Raw genomic sequence first — 18365 nt, 5'->3', positions numbered from 1 at the left:
ACCGATTTTAGAAATTTAAAAGCTATTTATCTCAATGAGGACTATCATTTGTCAGTTTTGTGCGACGATCGGCCGAGCCGTTCCTTTAAAATTTGGAAAAAAGTGTTAAACTTTTCGTCCACATTTAAGCTCATACTACCGAATCGATTTTAAAAAATCAAAAACTGTTCGAAATATATAAGTTGGGAATAATACTGATTAGTTTTAGGTGAAAATCTACCGAGCCGTTTTCGGTTTATGGAACTTTTTTTGGCGATATATATCATGGTCTTATAGAACTTACTGAAATATTACGTTTTTTTTGACGTTTGTTAAAATTAAAATTGGACGATTATACTTGGTATAACGATTGAGTACTTGGTTTTAATGAACATATCAAGCCATTAAAGCCCTATGGAAACTGGTTCAATTATAACAATTGTTGATTTCTGAAAATTTGCTTTTAGAAAATACTCCGAGTTAACGTGTTCGTTCATTTTCAATTATGTGTAAGTCGATTATTTACACATATTGGGAAGTTTATGTAACTTGCCTCAAGGCAAAATACCAACTAGTTTAAGTATTGCATTTTCTCCGAAATGTTCATCATCAGAGTTTGAACAACTATTTATTTAATTTATCTCTTGTAATGTTGCTTTTTTAAACTTTATTTACATTATCATTTACTATTTTTTATTGTTTATAATTTTTCTGGGGTACAGGTTTTACCCCACCCACGTGTAAGCCATTGTAGAGGTTAGATGAGAAAAATCTGTTGAATCTAACTTAGAAATAACAATACATCTTATAAAACAATTATATTATGTATATTCAACAATTATTTTAAGAACTCACAACCAAGAAAAAAACTAACAATGAGAAAAATTACATTTATTATGGGTTTTTCAACATTCCTGATTATCTTCTAATGACGACGTCGTGATAATCAAGGTGGATGGTTATAAATCTTTTACCCTCTATTTTCAAATATTATCGTAAAAAATTCTTAACTTTACTTGTTTTTAATATATCGGTGGTGGACCATTTTACTCGTGTATATATATATATATATATATATATATATACACATATATAATTATTTTGGAGAGAGGCAGTCCCAACTTAAATACCTGCCTAATATTTTTCCCAACATTTTTATACTATGGATCTGATAATTTTTCGGAAAACGGCGAGGAGTGAACTCTAAAATTTAGTTATCATCTAGAATTTATAGGGTTTTCCTTAGAGCATAGTTTTGAGTATTCGTCCCATGGTCTCATGAGACGCACTGGAAAATCTGACTGCCGGTGCGTCTCTTTGCGGCTATTTCATCCTCATGAAATATTCAGGGATTTGCGTTTGCGATAAAACATGTAAAACGATTGCTCGTTAAAAATACGTTTTTTATCATAAAAATGCGTATAAAAATATTATTTGTACTTTTTATATTTTTTATACATTGTATACAGCATTTTGCATTGTTAATGTCCGTATGAATTTCATATATTTTCTATGAATACATAAACAGATAAATGTAAATGGCTTTAAACAAAATGAATAAAATACCTAATAAACATCCGAACAATTTTCGATTGGTAACGGATCATAATATTTATTCAATATGTACATTATGCAATATGTTGAACTTCAAAAAAACTGATTAAGAAAAGCCAGAAAAAATAAAAACAAAGTGGATTTGGATGATATTCCAAAGTCTTATCTATAGAGAAAAAATTGGTTGTTATTATGTAGAAAAATAATATTACCTATGCAGATATAAAATTTGGTATTATAAATCTGTACCGTAAATTCAAAAACTGATATGTTGAAATTCGACATATTGCATAGTATTCAAAAGGATTTGAATATGCATATTATTTCAAAACTTTGTATGTTGTTTGCTTTGTATATGAATTTATAGAGGAAATAAGTAAACATATATATTCTGAAGTATTTAAAAATAACATTCATAAATAACTCGTTATCCTATCTATTTCTCCAATGTTTATACTAAAAATAATTAAAGCATATAATACAATTTCTAAAACTCCTAATGAATTTTTTTTTTAACTAAGTGAATTTAATTTTATTTATTAAGTTTTTAGCAAAGATTTTTTCGTGTGTCAATAATGATACATACACAATATCTATTTTTTATCAAAATTGAATTTATAAATTATTTAATATATTCTATGAAACAAAAGTTGGCTTTCTTAATCCAGAAAACCAATCTGCACTGAAGATCGAAATATGACTTGAACTTCGTAAAATATTTAGTGTTGGTGGAATCAATAAAAACTTTGAGGTTTTGCTTCAAACCAAAAAGAAAGTTCATCTAAAAATCATGTCTTAACTTCAAATATTGTACCTATTTTAGGGTAATAATTTAAAAATAAAAGAAAAAATCCGCGCAATAAATTAAATATTTATTTGCAATGAAATATACCGATCATTTATTAAAATACAAAATATATGCATAAATTTTAGTACAGTAAAATATTAATGAAAAACTAAGTAATTTAATAAACATCACTAAATGATTCTTCTTGATCACGATATGGCAATATATTGATTGAACGATTGATCCATTCTCCCGAATTCGTTGAAGATTCTGATTACATATACACTCACATTACACGCATACATCCATTTAATCTAAAGGATCTAAAGTATACGAAACACCAAATATTGGCATAACAACATCAAGTTTGTGAACCCAACTTATCACTTCGATCAATCGAATCAATCGAGAATCAATCGAAGAACATATGACATCGGTTAAAGGCCTTTATAGCAATTATTATAAGCAAAATAAGAAAGTAAAAAGACAATATTTAAACATTGATAACGAACAAACCGAATATAACAACCTTCCAAAAATATCTGTTATTAGCACTTTTCACTATATCACAATACCCGTGCTGAATACTGATGAATCAAACTCATTTAATAACACTAAGCATAAAATTGAAAAACGACTTGTCAGGAAGTGCAGCTTTCGTGACCAAAACCTATATTAAATTTTGGCAAACGGCCACCGTTCATAATCGAGTTTCAAACGAAGCTTGGTCGTCTTTCTGACGCCCAGTAACAAAAAATGTGAACTCCATATCCGACTGATGAAACTTTAAAGGTGAATTACAAAGTACAAATTGGCCAGTTAGACCCCGGGAGTCTTCACATTTCACAATAGTCATATTAAAGAAGATATACATACACAAAACCTCAAGTCGGAATAAGGTCAGTCCCATATCTCGTCCAAGAATTGGTTTTACGCTCTAATATTGTCCACGTTTTCCATATAATTTCTAATTTGCTTGGAATCGAATATACTTTTGTACACATATACAAGGTCTTTATAGTTTTATGTTTGAAGGAGCACGTTTGATACACAGACACACACACACACACACACACACACACACACACACACATATATATATATATATATATATATATATATATATATATATGTTGTGTTGCGCTTCGAACAAGAAATCTAGTAAATAATGACAAACCATTTTTTTAAATATTATTTATTGTCAACTTTTAGTAACTACGTACGTTCAATCTGTAGGACATTTGTGATGAACATCTTGATTAGAAAACAATATGATAAAAGTATATTAATGAATCAATACATTTAATAAATATATAAAAGGATTTTAATATAAATAACAAAAATTATAAATGGAAGAATTAAAATGTGTGTTATATAATAAAAGTTACACATGAATGAATTATGAGGATTCTAAGGAGTCTATTCATAAAATAAGAAAGAAAATGAATGACAGAATTTACAAAAAATAAGTAGAGTTTTTACATAAAAATGTTAAAAAGAGTGAGAATGGGAAAAACACAAATATTTACCTGTATGATTAAATATGCACTAATACTTTATATATCAAGATTTTTCTTCGAAAAATAATTTTCTAGAAATAATTTTGCAACTGCAGTTTATTAGAAATTTTCAATATGATGTTAGAGATTTGAAGTTGTGAAGCAAACTAATGTGTATAATTAAACGCAAAAACTACTTGAGTTGAATGTATATGCATGAGTCTTATTAAATACTATAGGGTGTAAATACTTAAATATTAACCTTGCATTAGTCGTCGATAAAAAAGTTAAAATTAGGAGTTTAAAAATACGGACAAAATATATATAGTATATATGAAGAAAATAACAAAGTGTATTAAAAAATTGACTAGTTTTATATAATAACGTTTCCACGACTGTATACCATGAAAAAATTCATAATCACAATCCTGTCAGATGTTGACCGTCATGGTCACAGTATTGTCGGAGTAATCTAGTATTAGTTCATACTAGTTCATACTAGTATCGCACCTTCAAAATATTGAAGACTTAGACCAGACTTATTTATCGATGTTTGTAATAATTTTTTATTAAAATCATTGAACCTATAGTAATTTCGATCATTCTTATTGCAATAATTAAGTGTTCGCTGGAATTTAACTTAATGGACAAATAACAATTACTTCTACTCAAAGTACGCAAAAAATAATTTTTAAAAACAGACCAAAGAATCCTTTCTAAATCGTAATTTCTAAAAACATCTTTTAGAAACCATCTTTAAAAAGAGGCATTTGTTGCAAAACCCTCTTTTTCCGTTCTGAGCCCGGCGAAGATTGGTTACGATGTATGACTTCTTCCCTTTAAGCTCATGCTTTAGAGATGATGCTCCAACAAGCACCAAAGCTTTTATTTTTGAACTGCCTTCTTAAAAAATAGTATCTCAGTATGTCATTTTTCTCGTACTATATAGACAGTATAATTTTTGTAATTAGTTTTCCTCAATAAATATGATATTATAGTTTCTACGTAATTAAAAGACTACTTTTAGTAGTTAATGAACCAAAGATAAGAAAAAACGATTGAGGCTGGTTATAATATCGTCAAAAAACAAAACCCTATGTCATTAGTAAACAATGAAAGTAAACATATGAATTTATTGTAGTTATAAGTTGTATTTGTATAAAAAACATTTTTTAACTTCCCGTAGGGTAAGTTATAGTAATCGCAAAAAAATCGAAAATGAAAATTTTTGCATTTCTCGACGTTTCAAAGGTTTCTGAATATTTTGGCATACCTTAGAAAAAATGGATGTATGTGTGTGTGTGTGTGTGTGTGTGTGTGCGTGTGTGTATGTATGTGCGGATACAAATTTTCGTCGACGATTTCGGGAACACCGATCAACCGATTTGATTAATTCAAAAAACATTCGATTCGTATTGATAAGGAGACGTGCTGATTAGTTTTTGGCGAAGTCAGGTCTAGCCGTTCCGAAGATACGGGGCAAAAAGTGCCGAAAACGGTAACTCAGTTTTTAAGAGAACGGAGCGTCCGATTTTAATAATTCAAAAAACGTTTTACTTGTATTGACAAGGTGAAATTCCGATCAAATTTTCATAAAGGCAGGTCTAGCGGTTTCGGAGATCTAATGAAAAAAGTAAAAAAAAATGCCATTTGGCGGTCAAAAATGATCATTAGACATATGCACATCAAATTATCAGATATTTTATAGAGATTTTAACAATAAGTATAATTCCTATGGGTTCCGTACCAATGTTTACGCGTTAGACGTCGACGCGGAGCTTACGCGGTTTGATATTTCGTCTTTATGTAGTTAAAGCAGTACGATTGCTTTGAAAAAAAGTTTAGATCTTTCTAAATATGTCAAAATAAAGAAAACATTTTTTTTTTCAAAAAAAAAAAATTAAAAAAAAAAATTAAAAAAATTTTTTTTTTCAAAAAAAAGTAATTTTTTGTCTAATTGTTTGTCAAAAATCTTATTTTTTTGAAGTAAATTTTTTTCAAAAATGCTAATCGTTTTTAAAAAAATAATTTTTGGTACGGGAAGTTCCAGCAATTTGCCTTAAGGCACGATGCCTTAATTGCCTTAAGACAGAATTCCACTTACAGCTAGTTGCATAATATTTTCCAATACTGATGCCACAAGAGGTTTATAGTTCCCTAGAAGCAACCACAATTCCGCATTTAAACTTTTATATTGGCGGCTCAACATGCATTGTGGGCGCCGATATTATTTTACAAGACAATCTAAGCCACAATTTATAAAAAAATTTAACAAATATATACATTCATTAAATAAATATATTACTTACAAACATGTTTTCTAGTGACCTCTTGGCCAACCAGCAATTCAAAAATACTGGGATGAATAAATTCCTCAATGGCGGCCACAGTAACTAAATACAAAAATTATACTATAACTCAAATTATAAATTCTAAAGCAAAATTTACAATTATAAAATTTTTAGAACAATGAAATCGAATATAATGGTGTGTTCACACTGTGTGCAAAATTACAAAATTAAATAAATGGGTTTATAATGTAATGCTCGAAATGAAATAGCACAAAGTTATAATATATTTTTATACATAACAAATAACATTTTAGCAATATTTTTTTAAATTGTTGTATCAAGTATTTCTGCAAACTAGTAGTGATAAAATATTAGATTAAGCTTTTTAGTTAAAAAATCGGATTAGATTTTCAAGTCTCACGTGTATAGAGATTTTTCATGGCAGTTAATATATGCAAAAAAAATTAAATTATTTTTGTTTTATATAATTTATCAGTAATATTATATTTAATATTTTAGAAAAGTATTTTGAAAAATCTATTACACAAGACTGTTATTTGTTAATAATAATTTTCTATATTTGACTACTCTTCACTAACTAATATCTAAGGTTTAATATTCTATATTATATGTATTATCATATTATTTATAACACATCATATTAATAAAAAAAATAAACATAAACAAAAATGCTAAAAATTGTTTGAATTAATTCCTATATATGCTTTTATATAAGCTGTTAGTTTCACTTACCGTAAATGCGAAAGGTACTGTAGTAATAATTTCTAAGATGAAATGAAATGACATAACCTGCTGCCAAATGTTGCCCTGCAAACAATAAGAAGAATATTTTATTAAAATAATAAATATCACAAGAATTGTTTATGAAATACTAGAATGAATAAAGTTCTATATAAAAGTTTATAATACATGTAGAAAGAAATATTCAAACCGTGACCCAAAAATGGCAAAAGCATTGAGCTTGATTCACTTTCGTCTAGAAGGTTTTGTTAGAACATTGTGGGAAAATTAGATTGTTTGAAAAGAAAAATGCAAGTACACACATTATATATATATATATATATATATATATATATATATATCTAATAAAGTTGTTCTTGGGCGTCCATCCATTAATTGAAACTATTTTATTGAAGTAAAATGTTTTATTGCTACATTAAAGGATTACAGAGTTAAAAGTTGAAAATACAATAAAAATACAAAGATATAAATAAAAAAATGTGAATTAACTTAATAAATCTAAACAATATGGTATTTTTTTATTATAAGACTAAAATATGTTGTTGTATATAAAGGTAAGACACAACTAAAATAATTGAAAAATATGCAATAACTCACCATACAAATAATTTGAAGAAAAAACAAACAAACACGGAAAATATAATGCACCAAATACTATACAATTTTCAAAGCACGAATTTTAAAAACTATTAAATTAAAATAAATATTAAATTAAAATAAAATAAATGAAAAGGTTTTGAAAAAAAACTCTTCTCATCGAGACATGTTATGTTTGGAAAAAAATTTACTAGTGTAATGTGTTTCTATGTAAAGATAAGGAAACTCGAAGAGCTGTTTCGTTATTGGTTGAAAGACTGAGATAGAGAAGGTTTAGTGGCGCTTTGGCCGGCGGAAAAATTATGAGTAAGTATATGGGAAATATAGCTTTTGGATGTAAGCTGTAATCAATAGGCAAACATTTTTTGTATGAAAATTAATATAGAAGACCTTATAAAATATGAAGGAATATGCGAAGAAGAGAATAGTGTATATATATATATATATATTATATATATATATATAGATATATATATATATATATATATATATATATATATATGTGTGTGTGTGTGTGTACAAGCATATTATTTAAACTATTAATATATGATAATTTTCACGATTTTTGTTAGTCCAAAGCATAGTCATTAAGTTACATGTCATTCTTTTGCAGATCGTTTAAGAGCTTTATAATTGAAAGACGACATTTAAATTTGTACTCAGAACTAATTAAAAATAATATTCCAATAACTAATTTAAAAATAACCATTGCTACATAACCTTGATTATGCTGAACAGTCGGCATAAGGAGCAGCGCAAATTTTATCGAAGTTTATATTATATTTATAGCACCATAGTTATTTAGCTAGCGATTTATCCGTTAAATCTTTTATACAAACATCAAATGTTTCATTGTTGGCAAAGGTCTCCCAAGTAATATTTTCTACATTAATGTACAGTTTTATGCGTTTCAATGCTAGAAAAGGTCTTGTAAGTAATATATTTTGTAATAATTCAACAACATTTATTGGCGCAAAAACCGCTATAAACGAGACATATAAATTTCTATCGCAAAACAACAAGAAAATAAGAGTCAGGAAATCACTATATAAGCTGGCATTTTATACCATCAATTTCTCCTCAGCGGGCTGTAAGGATCTGGGGCGTAAAGTTCACAGCACGTTGGATTTTGATAGATATAAATATGAATTATAAGTCAATGTATACATTATTATCACACATTGAAGCAACATCAAATTTTTCGTTTTTTGCCTCTTTGTGAAGTGATTCATTGAGTGTCAGTAAAACAACACCTTCACATCCCTCCGACAAACATCTACCGTCCTCATTCTAAAAAACAGAACTGCATATGTTCAACACCTAGAAAATCTGTGGATGCACTTTTGGAGAAGATGGCTCAAAGAGTATCTGGGAGATTTACGATCGGTCTGAAATGGGAACGACCAATTCATCTCAGGGATAAAAACTAGTCTTATGTAAGAAAATAATCTACCACTTTTGAAATTGTTTCCTATTTGAATTATAGAATTATATCCTGCAAATGACTGTGCCATCACAGACTCTAATGGGTCACCAAAAGGAGCACTAAATAAGTGTGCATATTACCTTTAAAAAATACTTAAGGGGCACAACTAGTGTGAAACTTTCAAAAAATCGAATTAACATAATATAAAATAACATACCAAAATTTTAAATCGATATCTTAAATAGTTTTTGAGTTACAGCCATTTAAAGAGTATATATATATATATATATATATAGTATATAGTATAACGATCATTTTATCTTTAAACGCGTTTTTCTCGCAACAGCATTTTCTGAATTTGCTGCAGTGATTACTCAAAAACAAATGATCCGATCACTATCGATTTTTTTTTACATGTTCTATATATAGTTCTCCGTAAAATGAACTATCGATTTTTTGATCAGATCAAAAATCGAATTTTGGCAGTCCAAAAACGACCAAAATTTTGGGTAAAATTCGACTTTTTTTTAAAAACCGCCGTCATTCTGTCAATTTTTATTATAAAGAATGTGTTAATTTTTTTTGCAAACATCATATACTTGGCAACTTTTTATTTAAAAGTTGCAAAAATTCAAGTCATCCAAAATGCTCGGCATGATTCTCTCGATCTACAAGAATTTTCTTTATGGTGAATTGAAGGCACATGCGTTAGATCTTTTAGGTTGTTCCTGGAAAGAGGCAATATCAAATATAGATAATAGAGGTAGACAAATTTTCCATGTTCACTAATATAGAAACCATTTCGCTACAAGAGTGATTTCCTCAGGAGGGTCTCTGCTGTATGGAACAGCGTGTCCCTTTCCTAGGTGCAACTAAACTGACCAGATACAACGATATATTTTAAGATATTTTATCATTATTAATAAAAATGTATTGAACAATTAAAAAATACGCTTTTAATGAACTTAAAATCACAATAAAAGTCTACAATTCTCAATAGCTTAACTCGTAGTGATATTTCTTGCAGAAAAGGCAAACACAGCATGTCATTATCAGTAGGAAATTAGCTATGCTTCACTTTGCAATCATTAAGTCAAAAAATTTTATTCAAAGTACTACAAATTTTATTTCACAAATGAAATGACAAAACAATTCTGGAGGTATGATGACACAAAATATTAAAAGCAAAATTAAACTGAGCGTAAAACAAAATATTACCAAAACTAGTTCAAGAAGAAAAATTATATGATTTTTTTTATTTACTCTAACATTGTTCTTATGAATTTGATTTCTTTACTCTGCTGATAATTAAAGTGTAATTCAATGTAAGAAAAGCCACCCACAGCGAATGAGAATGCTTTGGTCTACTACTTTTAGCTTCGGTAAAGTTTATCAATACTATTTTTAGATACAATACTGAAGTTTAATTACGCGCAACTTCAGAATTTCGTATCAACATATTTAGTTTAAAAGCCAAGAATCTTAGTTTTAGTAGTAATAAAAAATATTTCCAGTTAAATATAAAATATAAAACAAATACAATTAAAAATAATATAATAATAATAATAATAAATATAATAAAATAATAACAAATAATATAATAAAAATAACTAATCAATTTGTTCATCATCAATGTTTGACCTTTGATTTGGATTAGATAAAAGTACAAAAATAGAGAACAAAAGCAAATGCTTATACGGTCCGAATAAAAACAATGCTGATATTGAAATGCATTATATGATTATTAAAAAGAAGTAATTATTTCAATGGTCGCACGAAGTCTTTACAATGTTTTTAAAATTTAAAACTAATAAAGGATTTGCTAGCAGTTAAAGGCAAAGTGAATTATTAATATTTTTAATTTTCTCAACTGAAAACATCAAATCCAGTCTTTGCCTACAGATGTCATGGTGGGGTCAAACGGTAAACTCTCCTCGCGCAATGCAGCTTCATTTAATAACTATATATTAGAATAAACTTGTTCATGTGTTGGGCTCAGCCCACTCTAATATCTGTGTATATTGCTGTAATCTCCTGTGGATTTGCTTCGTTTCCTGCATCATTCCCTCATATTACATTCGAATTTTCATATATAAAGAAATTTTCATATATAAACAAATTTTCATATGTGTATAAACTTTGCGGCAGTTGAAACAAACGCAAAGATTTTGTAATTTTAGGATAAACAGTTTGATCAGATTATTTGATGATAAATGTGATCATGATAAAAATCTTCATATTGAAAAGAAAAGTAAGAATATAATAACCTAAAAACGCTTTTGGACAACACAGATCAAAGAGTATCTAAATTCAATTACAATTGCGCTATAAATAGAAACATACAATTCGAATTTGTATAACATTTAGAATGACATAGTAGTTGAATTACATTAACACACCCTGAAAATGATGGTGCAATACATGTCATTACGCATATCACGTTTAAATAAATACATAATGAAATACTAAATTAATTTATTATAATTATCTATAATTTAAGACTTAATTTTACTTCATATGACAGAAATTCAATTTCATTTATTTATCAAAGTTGAAAAAGCTTACTATTGAATTAACCTTTTAGAATGTTAAATGTTCATGTAACCTCAAAATAACTGCAAGTCTTTTTTATTGTGTAAAGACAGATTATAATTAATAAATAAGGGAATACTAAAATATTAAGTGTACATAAACAATATGATAAAATATAAGTAGAATTGCATTTTGACTTAAGGCAAGTTGTATGTACTTCCAAAACGTATACATAATCATCTTAATCAATTTTCGCTTGAACTAAAAACTAATCAATACCATTTCCAATACATATCTTTGAAATATACTTATAATATCTGTAATGGTATAAATAAATTTTAATTTGTTTAACACTTTTCATTTCATCCATTTTGGGTTCTATTTCTGTAAGTGTGGACGTCAACTGTAATCAACCTACGATATACCAAAACGTGTATAAACGATAAAAAAAAAAAAATTCTATATGACAAATAAATAATAAAAGCGTATAACGTAATCAAAAAGAGGAGCAGCAAATTACGTATATTTCGAGTTTAGTGAAAGAAGTGAATAAAACGAGCTTGATCATTTCATGACAAACATTGGCACAGAAGAGAGAATTTGCTCGAAATACTGCTTATACATTATGCTTCTTAGTTATTTGAAACGTATCTCATTTGAATCAAAGCATGACTGCTTCAACTATGGTAATTTTCATTCGACGTTGCAAATAATATTTCCAGAGTCTTCCATCTAGTCAAAATATACTAGCAGATTCAACCACCACTTACATTTTCACACAGTTCAAGAATGGAGAAGTCCTGTTTTTTATTTTTTTCTACTATTTTATTTATTAATAATGGCAAAATTTGATTCAGATAAAAAAAAATTATATATACTACAAATTTATATATCGGTTCAGCAGTTTTTGAGAAAAAGTCGATGAAAGTCAAATTCTCTCATGTCAAAAAAGCTCTAATAAATTTTTTAAACTTTGATGAATTTTTAAAAGTAAACGACTTGTAAGGCCATGATATTTTAGTATTATCATTCATAAAAACAGCGCATAAATATAGAAACAAGCTCAACAGCGATCTAAATTCACTAGCAAACCACTTTTTAATAGAAAACTATAGTCAATCATAAATTTTGATTAAAGACTGAAATGACTTAGTTATTATTCATAAGAAAATATTTATTAGTTATTATTTATAAGAAAATAGTTAATTTTTATATTATAAATAAAATATTAATATTATTTATAACGAATGGAAAAACGACCATTGAGTTGTTTTTCCAACATGTAATTATACAACTATTGTGTCTTGCAATTGTAAATGAAAATTATGAAAATGTCTATTTGCCGTGCGATCAGCCGTATTTTACATATAAATAAGCAAGAAATAATGTTATGATAACAGAATTTTAGATGGTGGAGATATCATAAGATTATTCCTTGATTGTTTATATGTAAAATACGTCTTATCGCACGGCAAATAGATAGAAATTTTCATAATTTTCAATACCAAGAACAAGCATAAGAGAACGTTGTCGTGACAACGCTGTTTTATGAGCTCTGTAACGACAGAATTGCCCCAATAACATCATAAGTAATAAAAGAGTATAACATGTAATCGAATAATAAATTTCTTATTAAAAGTCAGCAATTCCGATTAAAAAAATTGGTTCATTAAAAAACATTTTCGATCTTAAACAGTATTTATTTTTAATAACAAGTAATTAAAAATAAACTTCCTTCTCCCCGTACCGGTTTAGCATAATTAAAAATTACCGTCCCGTTTTTGAGTTTAAAATGTATGGTCACCTTATCTTTAGAAAAGTTGAATTTATGCACATCTAATAATATTCACACAGCGATTGAAAATAGTTTAAACACGTGTACTTCAAAATTTCAATAACAACTCTTAATTGAATTCAACCCAATAAACGTTACATAATTTGCCAATGGAAACCTGCAAAATTATATAACTAAAATTCCTTCAGTAAATGCTATTCTACAATGTAAATAGCTCGAAATAATTCAAAGTGTAAATTGCATTAAACAAATCGTAAATAAATCTCGTGTGTACTTAGCTTCCCACCTTATATCCGAGATAAGCCATCAGTAGCGCTTCCATGAGCGTTATCAATGACAGCAGCACCTGCACGGCCCACAGCTCCAGCGAACGATTGACCCACAATATGGCATCCCAGTTTATTATCGGCCTCTCCTGTAATATAAGAATTCATTAATGAGCAGTCATAATATCTGAGCTTATTACTTTTAAAATTTATTTACATAAGTGGAACAACAAGCTGATTAAAAATGCTAAATTATTCACGAATTAATTAAAACTTTTTTCGGCCCACTGTATTTCGTGTAGCCTGCGCGAGCTTAGATTCGCAGAAATATAACGTGACAACTGGGATTTGAGCTTTGTACGCCATTCAAGATGTAGATCGTTTACATGCTGATATAGTGCTATAAATGTTATTCACTTGTAAACGCGAATAGAAACTGACCCAAAAAGTTTTATGTAAATGTAAATATGTTGTAAGAAATTCAACGGCACGAATTATAATAAATTATTATAAATATAGCAATTAATTTTTACAGGGCAAACAATCGCAATAAAAATAATTCGAAATCTTTATTTTCCAAAACTTTTGGATTATTCTTCTGACTTCTCGTAGGGTGATACTAATCGTCCAAAAATCAAAAATTAAAATTTTAGCATTGCCTTAAGAAAAATTGATGTACAGGTAATCCCCGCATAACACGCTAGCTACGTTCCAAAAAAGTAGCAAAAATGTTATGCAAATCCGTGTTATTTGTAAAATAATTCAGACAAAGATGCTACAAACTATGATTTTATAATAAATATTTTTACATTTATTAATTTTTTTGAGGAGTAATATACATTACATGAAATATATCATTGTATTTTGTCATTGAGAAAGAATAGGTTGAAAATTAACAAATTAATATGTAAGTGCTATCCAATACGATCCCTTTTTCTGCAAGATCCGTGCATTATTTTTTGCAAAAACAATATATTTGCGATTACTTGCTTAGATATTTATATAGATAGATAGTTATATGTTATATTTATATACTTACCACATGCAAAGTTATCTTTATTAAAATTTTATGCTCGTTTTATTTAAAGGGTCTCTGTTTAAGACTAATTGACTAATTATTCGGATAAGCCTAGAATTTTTTTTCTATAGTACGAACGCGCTCGAATAATAAGTATCAAATTGGATATTTTTGCTTTAATTTCATCACATTTATTGAGCTATTGTACTGCGATTTTACTAATTTTAGATCAGATAAAGTTTGATTTTCATAGAATCCACTATATTTCTTATTTTAGTAGGATTTTGCTCAATTCCCAAACCGTGTTAGAGCAAACCCGTGTTATAGAAGTACCGTGTTATGCGGGGGTATGTATGTGTGTATGTATGTATGTGCGAATACAATTTTTTGTTAACGTTTCCGGGAGCAACACTCAACCAAATTGAATTCTTCAAAAAACATTCGATTCCTATTCATAAGGAGGCATGCTGAATAGTTTTTGGCAAAAGTTGATCCTGCCGTTTCGGAAATACGGAGCAAAGAGTGCAGAAAAGGCAATAAAGTTTGTGAGAGAATAGAGCATGCGTTTTGAATAATTCAAAAAATATTCTACTTGTATTGACATAATAAAAAATTAATTATATTTTTGCAAAGACAGGTGTCCAGCGGTTTCTGAGATCCAGAAAAAGTTAAAAAAAAAAATACCATTGAGTGCCAATAATGTTTTGGACAGTCTGTATCAACCGTGGATGGATATCAAAAACATTCAAAATTTAGATAGTTTAGATTTCACTTCATTGAGAGAAGTCTTTTGGTTTATATTATAAGCCTTCATTTTTTATGGTTGTAGTGGCATTCAATTTTTGTCTTTAACGTATATAATTCCTAAATCGTTGTGGAGAACATGATTAGTTACATACCACAGTGCATTAACTATAGATCTCAGTTTCTAGTTTCGGTTTATTTGTAACATTACCATGCGGGATTTGCTCGTGCATCCCCATAATTCCATTTCGTAAGTCCAAATGGGTTTAATTGTACAGCAGTACTTTGTTTTGCAATGAGAGCTTCAAATTACTGCATATGAGACATTTTATCATATACAACAGAGCAAAAATGATACATATGAATTGCGTGTTGAGCACGTGGACATTTATACAAATTAAGATCAGTTGTGCAATGGCTCAGAAAACATGCAATGTTTTCATGAAAAGCAAGTCAATCGTGCTGTAAATACAGAGGAAAAAATATAATATCTATTTTGTACCCCAAAACACTTATTGTACACGTGTTACATATTATTTTTATTTAGGTACAGGCTTAACAATTTTCACTAAATGATGAGTTCAGTAAAAATACGAAATGTTCCAAAATTCTAAAATTTATGACGGCTAAAATAGTTTAATTTAATTTGGTGTTTCGCAGCAGTATATCATCAATTAAAAAAAAATTCACATAAAACTCATATTGAACTAATAATTATTTTTTACCTTTTTTTTACTTAATACTAACATTTTTTTTATATTTTAAGCTTCTCTATATTAATAAAATACATAGCAAACTTAGTTCCGTTTTTACAATCACCGAATGTTCAAACTCGCCTAATAAATCAAATAATATTAATAATATTATTATTTAAATTTGGTATTTCCAATTTATTCTAGGCCACCATGCCATATACCACTAGTTTTCAATTTATTTTCAGTATTTGAGTCTGCAACTTTCTTTGCGGATAATGGTGATACTTTTTTTTAATGTTCTGCTAATTTTATGAATAATATACATTGTTCTCTTGGTACACATATTGAAGTGATAATAGCATTTTTACGATCAATTTAATATGCGGCCAGCGTGGAAGCACCCAGGCTTGAGTGCAGTGTTGGAATCGGTGATTTTATATTGGTTTTGTAATGAACATTTACTATTATTGGTTTTATTACGCAATAAATATAAGAAAATGTGTAATAAAAATAAAAACATTGATATATATATATATATATATATATATATATATATACAAGCATATTTTTCTTAGCCAGAGAGGAGATATCCCTCTTTTATGGGTATGTTTTTCTCTGATTACTTACTTTTGGCAATAAAATAAAAAAATCTGCCTAGCTGCTCAATTGCTAACAAACAAGTAAGTCTCTGAATCATGTCAATTGTTATGCTCAGTGAGATTGTAACAATTCACCTGATTCAGAGACCACACCCTGTTATCATATGTTTACCATATATCAAAGAACTGTATTTTCCTTTGAAAAAAAACTATTTTATAAATCAGGACTCCGTCTTGTAAACAACTTCAGCACAACGACTAGCATTATTTTCACCAAAGCCAAACGACTTAGAAACTAGTCTATTAAATTAACTGCCTGGATTGCAATCTAATTAACATAGTAAAAACGAGCCAGAATTTAATGAAGCGATTGCAACAACACACAAATAATTTAAAAAATCCTAAACAACTTGAAACTATGATCACAGACCACATTAATACATTAAAACACAATATAGACTTACTTTTTTTATTCCGACTGCACTACATTTCGAAGAAAATTTATACAAAAGAAGCGTATCAACAAAGAATCGTTACTTACTTTACAATTTATAGAATAAATTGATAGAACAATAAATAAAAGTATTTCCGAATTTCTTACAAAACAATAAAAAAAGTGCAAAGAATTTACAATTAGTTCTACAAATGTTAGAAACTTGGTAAAAATATTTTTTTAAAATCCTTTCTCCATTATGTCTTCAGGTAGTTTACAGATAACATATATTGCTAAGGTGACCATACACCATAAGGTGTTCAATGCTGGGACAGTCCCGATTTTCCGCCTTGCGTCCCGGTTTTTTCTAAAAGCAATATTTGTCCCGGTTTTAGGTGTTTTGTCCCGGATTGTCCCGGATTTTTAAAATTAGTTTGATTGCCGATATTTTTTAAGTATATTTCAACTAGAAAATTTGAACCGAAAAAGATGTGCATATAAGTCCCCCCTCCGCTCTCACACACATTCTAGTCCGTCCCGGATTTCATGCAAAAAATATGGTCACTTAATATTGCACACTTACTATTTTGTGATATTTTATTGTTAGTATAATTGTTAAATACCTATTTATATTACATAGTATAGTGCATTACCATATCCTGATACCATGGATTATCAAAGTTTCTGATTTCGAGCTGTGCTAATTGATTGAATCGATCTATGATATTAGTTCTCGAATTTTTTGAGTTGCTTTGATTTTCAAGATATGCAGTACCCAAAAGTGGTTTTGAGTTTGAATAAATAAAGCTTTTGGACGTATTGTGTTATTAATTAAATTAAATTATAGAATTTCATCTGCTAAACATATATTGTATCTTATATTGTTTTAATTTCTGAAACATCTCAGCTGGTTTTTGTCAATAATATTGTAGATATTATATTTTTATTATTCATAATCATGAATATGATTATTATATACTAATATTGTCTAGGCTCGCTTAATCTAAATTTAAATTTCAAGTGAATCGATATTTCTGGCAGATGGCAGTTCTTATGTATCAAAATGTTTTCATTGTCAAACAATGATATTACGTTTTTTGCAATTTTTTCCATTTATTTCTACAATATTACTTTATTTCTATAATCACATACATCCCAAAAAAATCCCTTAACAAACTTCAGAAAGATTTATCAAAATCCGAATAATCGTTTAGGAGGAGTATATTTACATATATCATTGCAAAAGAATTTTATATATAAGATATATATATATATATATATATATATATATATGTGTGTGTGTGTGTGTGTGCAATGTAACACAATAAAATGTCCATTTGAATAACCTCAATGACGTTTGCTTTGACTATATTGTGGTTGAGCTCCTC

The 18365-nt window shown here is 28.2% G+C and overlaps 1 protein-coding gene across 1 annotated transcript in view; it reads right to left on the bottom strand.

Annotated features, from left to right (window-relative positions):
- Positions 1 to 18365, bottom strand: part of LOC113378794 (potassium channel subfamily T member 2) — a 209007-nt gene that overhangs the window by 34843 nt on the left and 155799 nt on the right. Inside the window, exons 5-7 of the mRNA XM_026619388.1 lie at positions 13509 to 13637; positions 6864 to 6938; positions 6129 to 6212 (exon numbers count right to left, since the gene is read on the bottom strand). Of these exons, the coding sequence (XP_026475173.1) occupies positions 6129 to 6212; positions 6864 to 6938; positions 13509 to 13637 (288 nt within the window). The remainder of the gene's footprint in view (positions 1 to 6128; positions 6213 to 6863; positions 6939 to 13508; positions 13638 to 18365) is intronic.

The sequence above is a fragment of the Ctenocephalides felis genome, unplaced genomic scaffold (genome assembly GCF_003426905.1).
Source record: "Ctenocephalides felis isolate EL2017-DRISC unplaced genomic scaffold, ASM342690v1 CF-g0.4_SCAFFOLD_01886, whole genome shotgun sequence".
Taxonomy (NCBI): domain Eukaryota; kingdom Metazoa; phylum Arthropoda; class Insecta; order Siphonaptera; family Pulicidae; genus Ctenocephalides; species Ctenocephalides felis.
The sequence above is the reverse complement of the archived record's forward strand: the minus strand, read 5'-3'. Positions and strand labels throughout refer to the sequence as shown.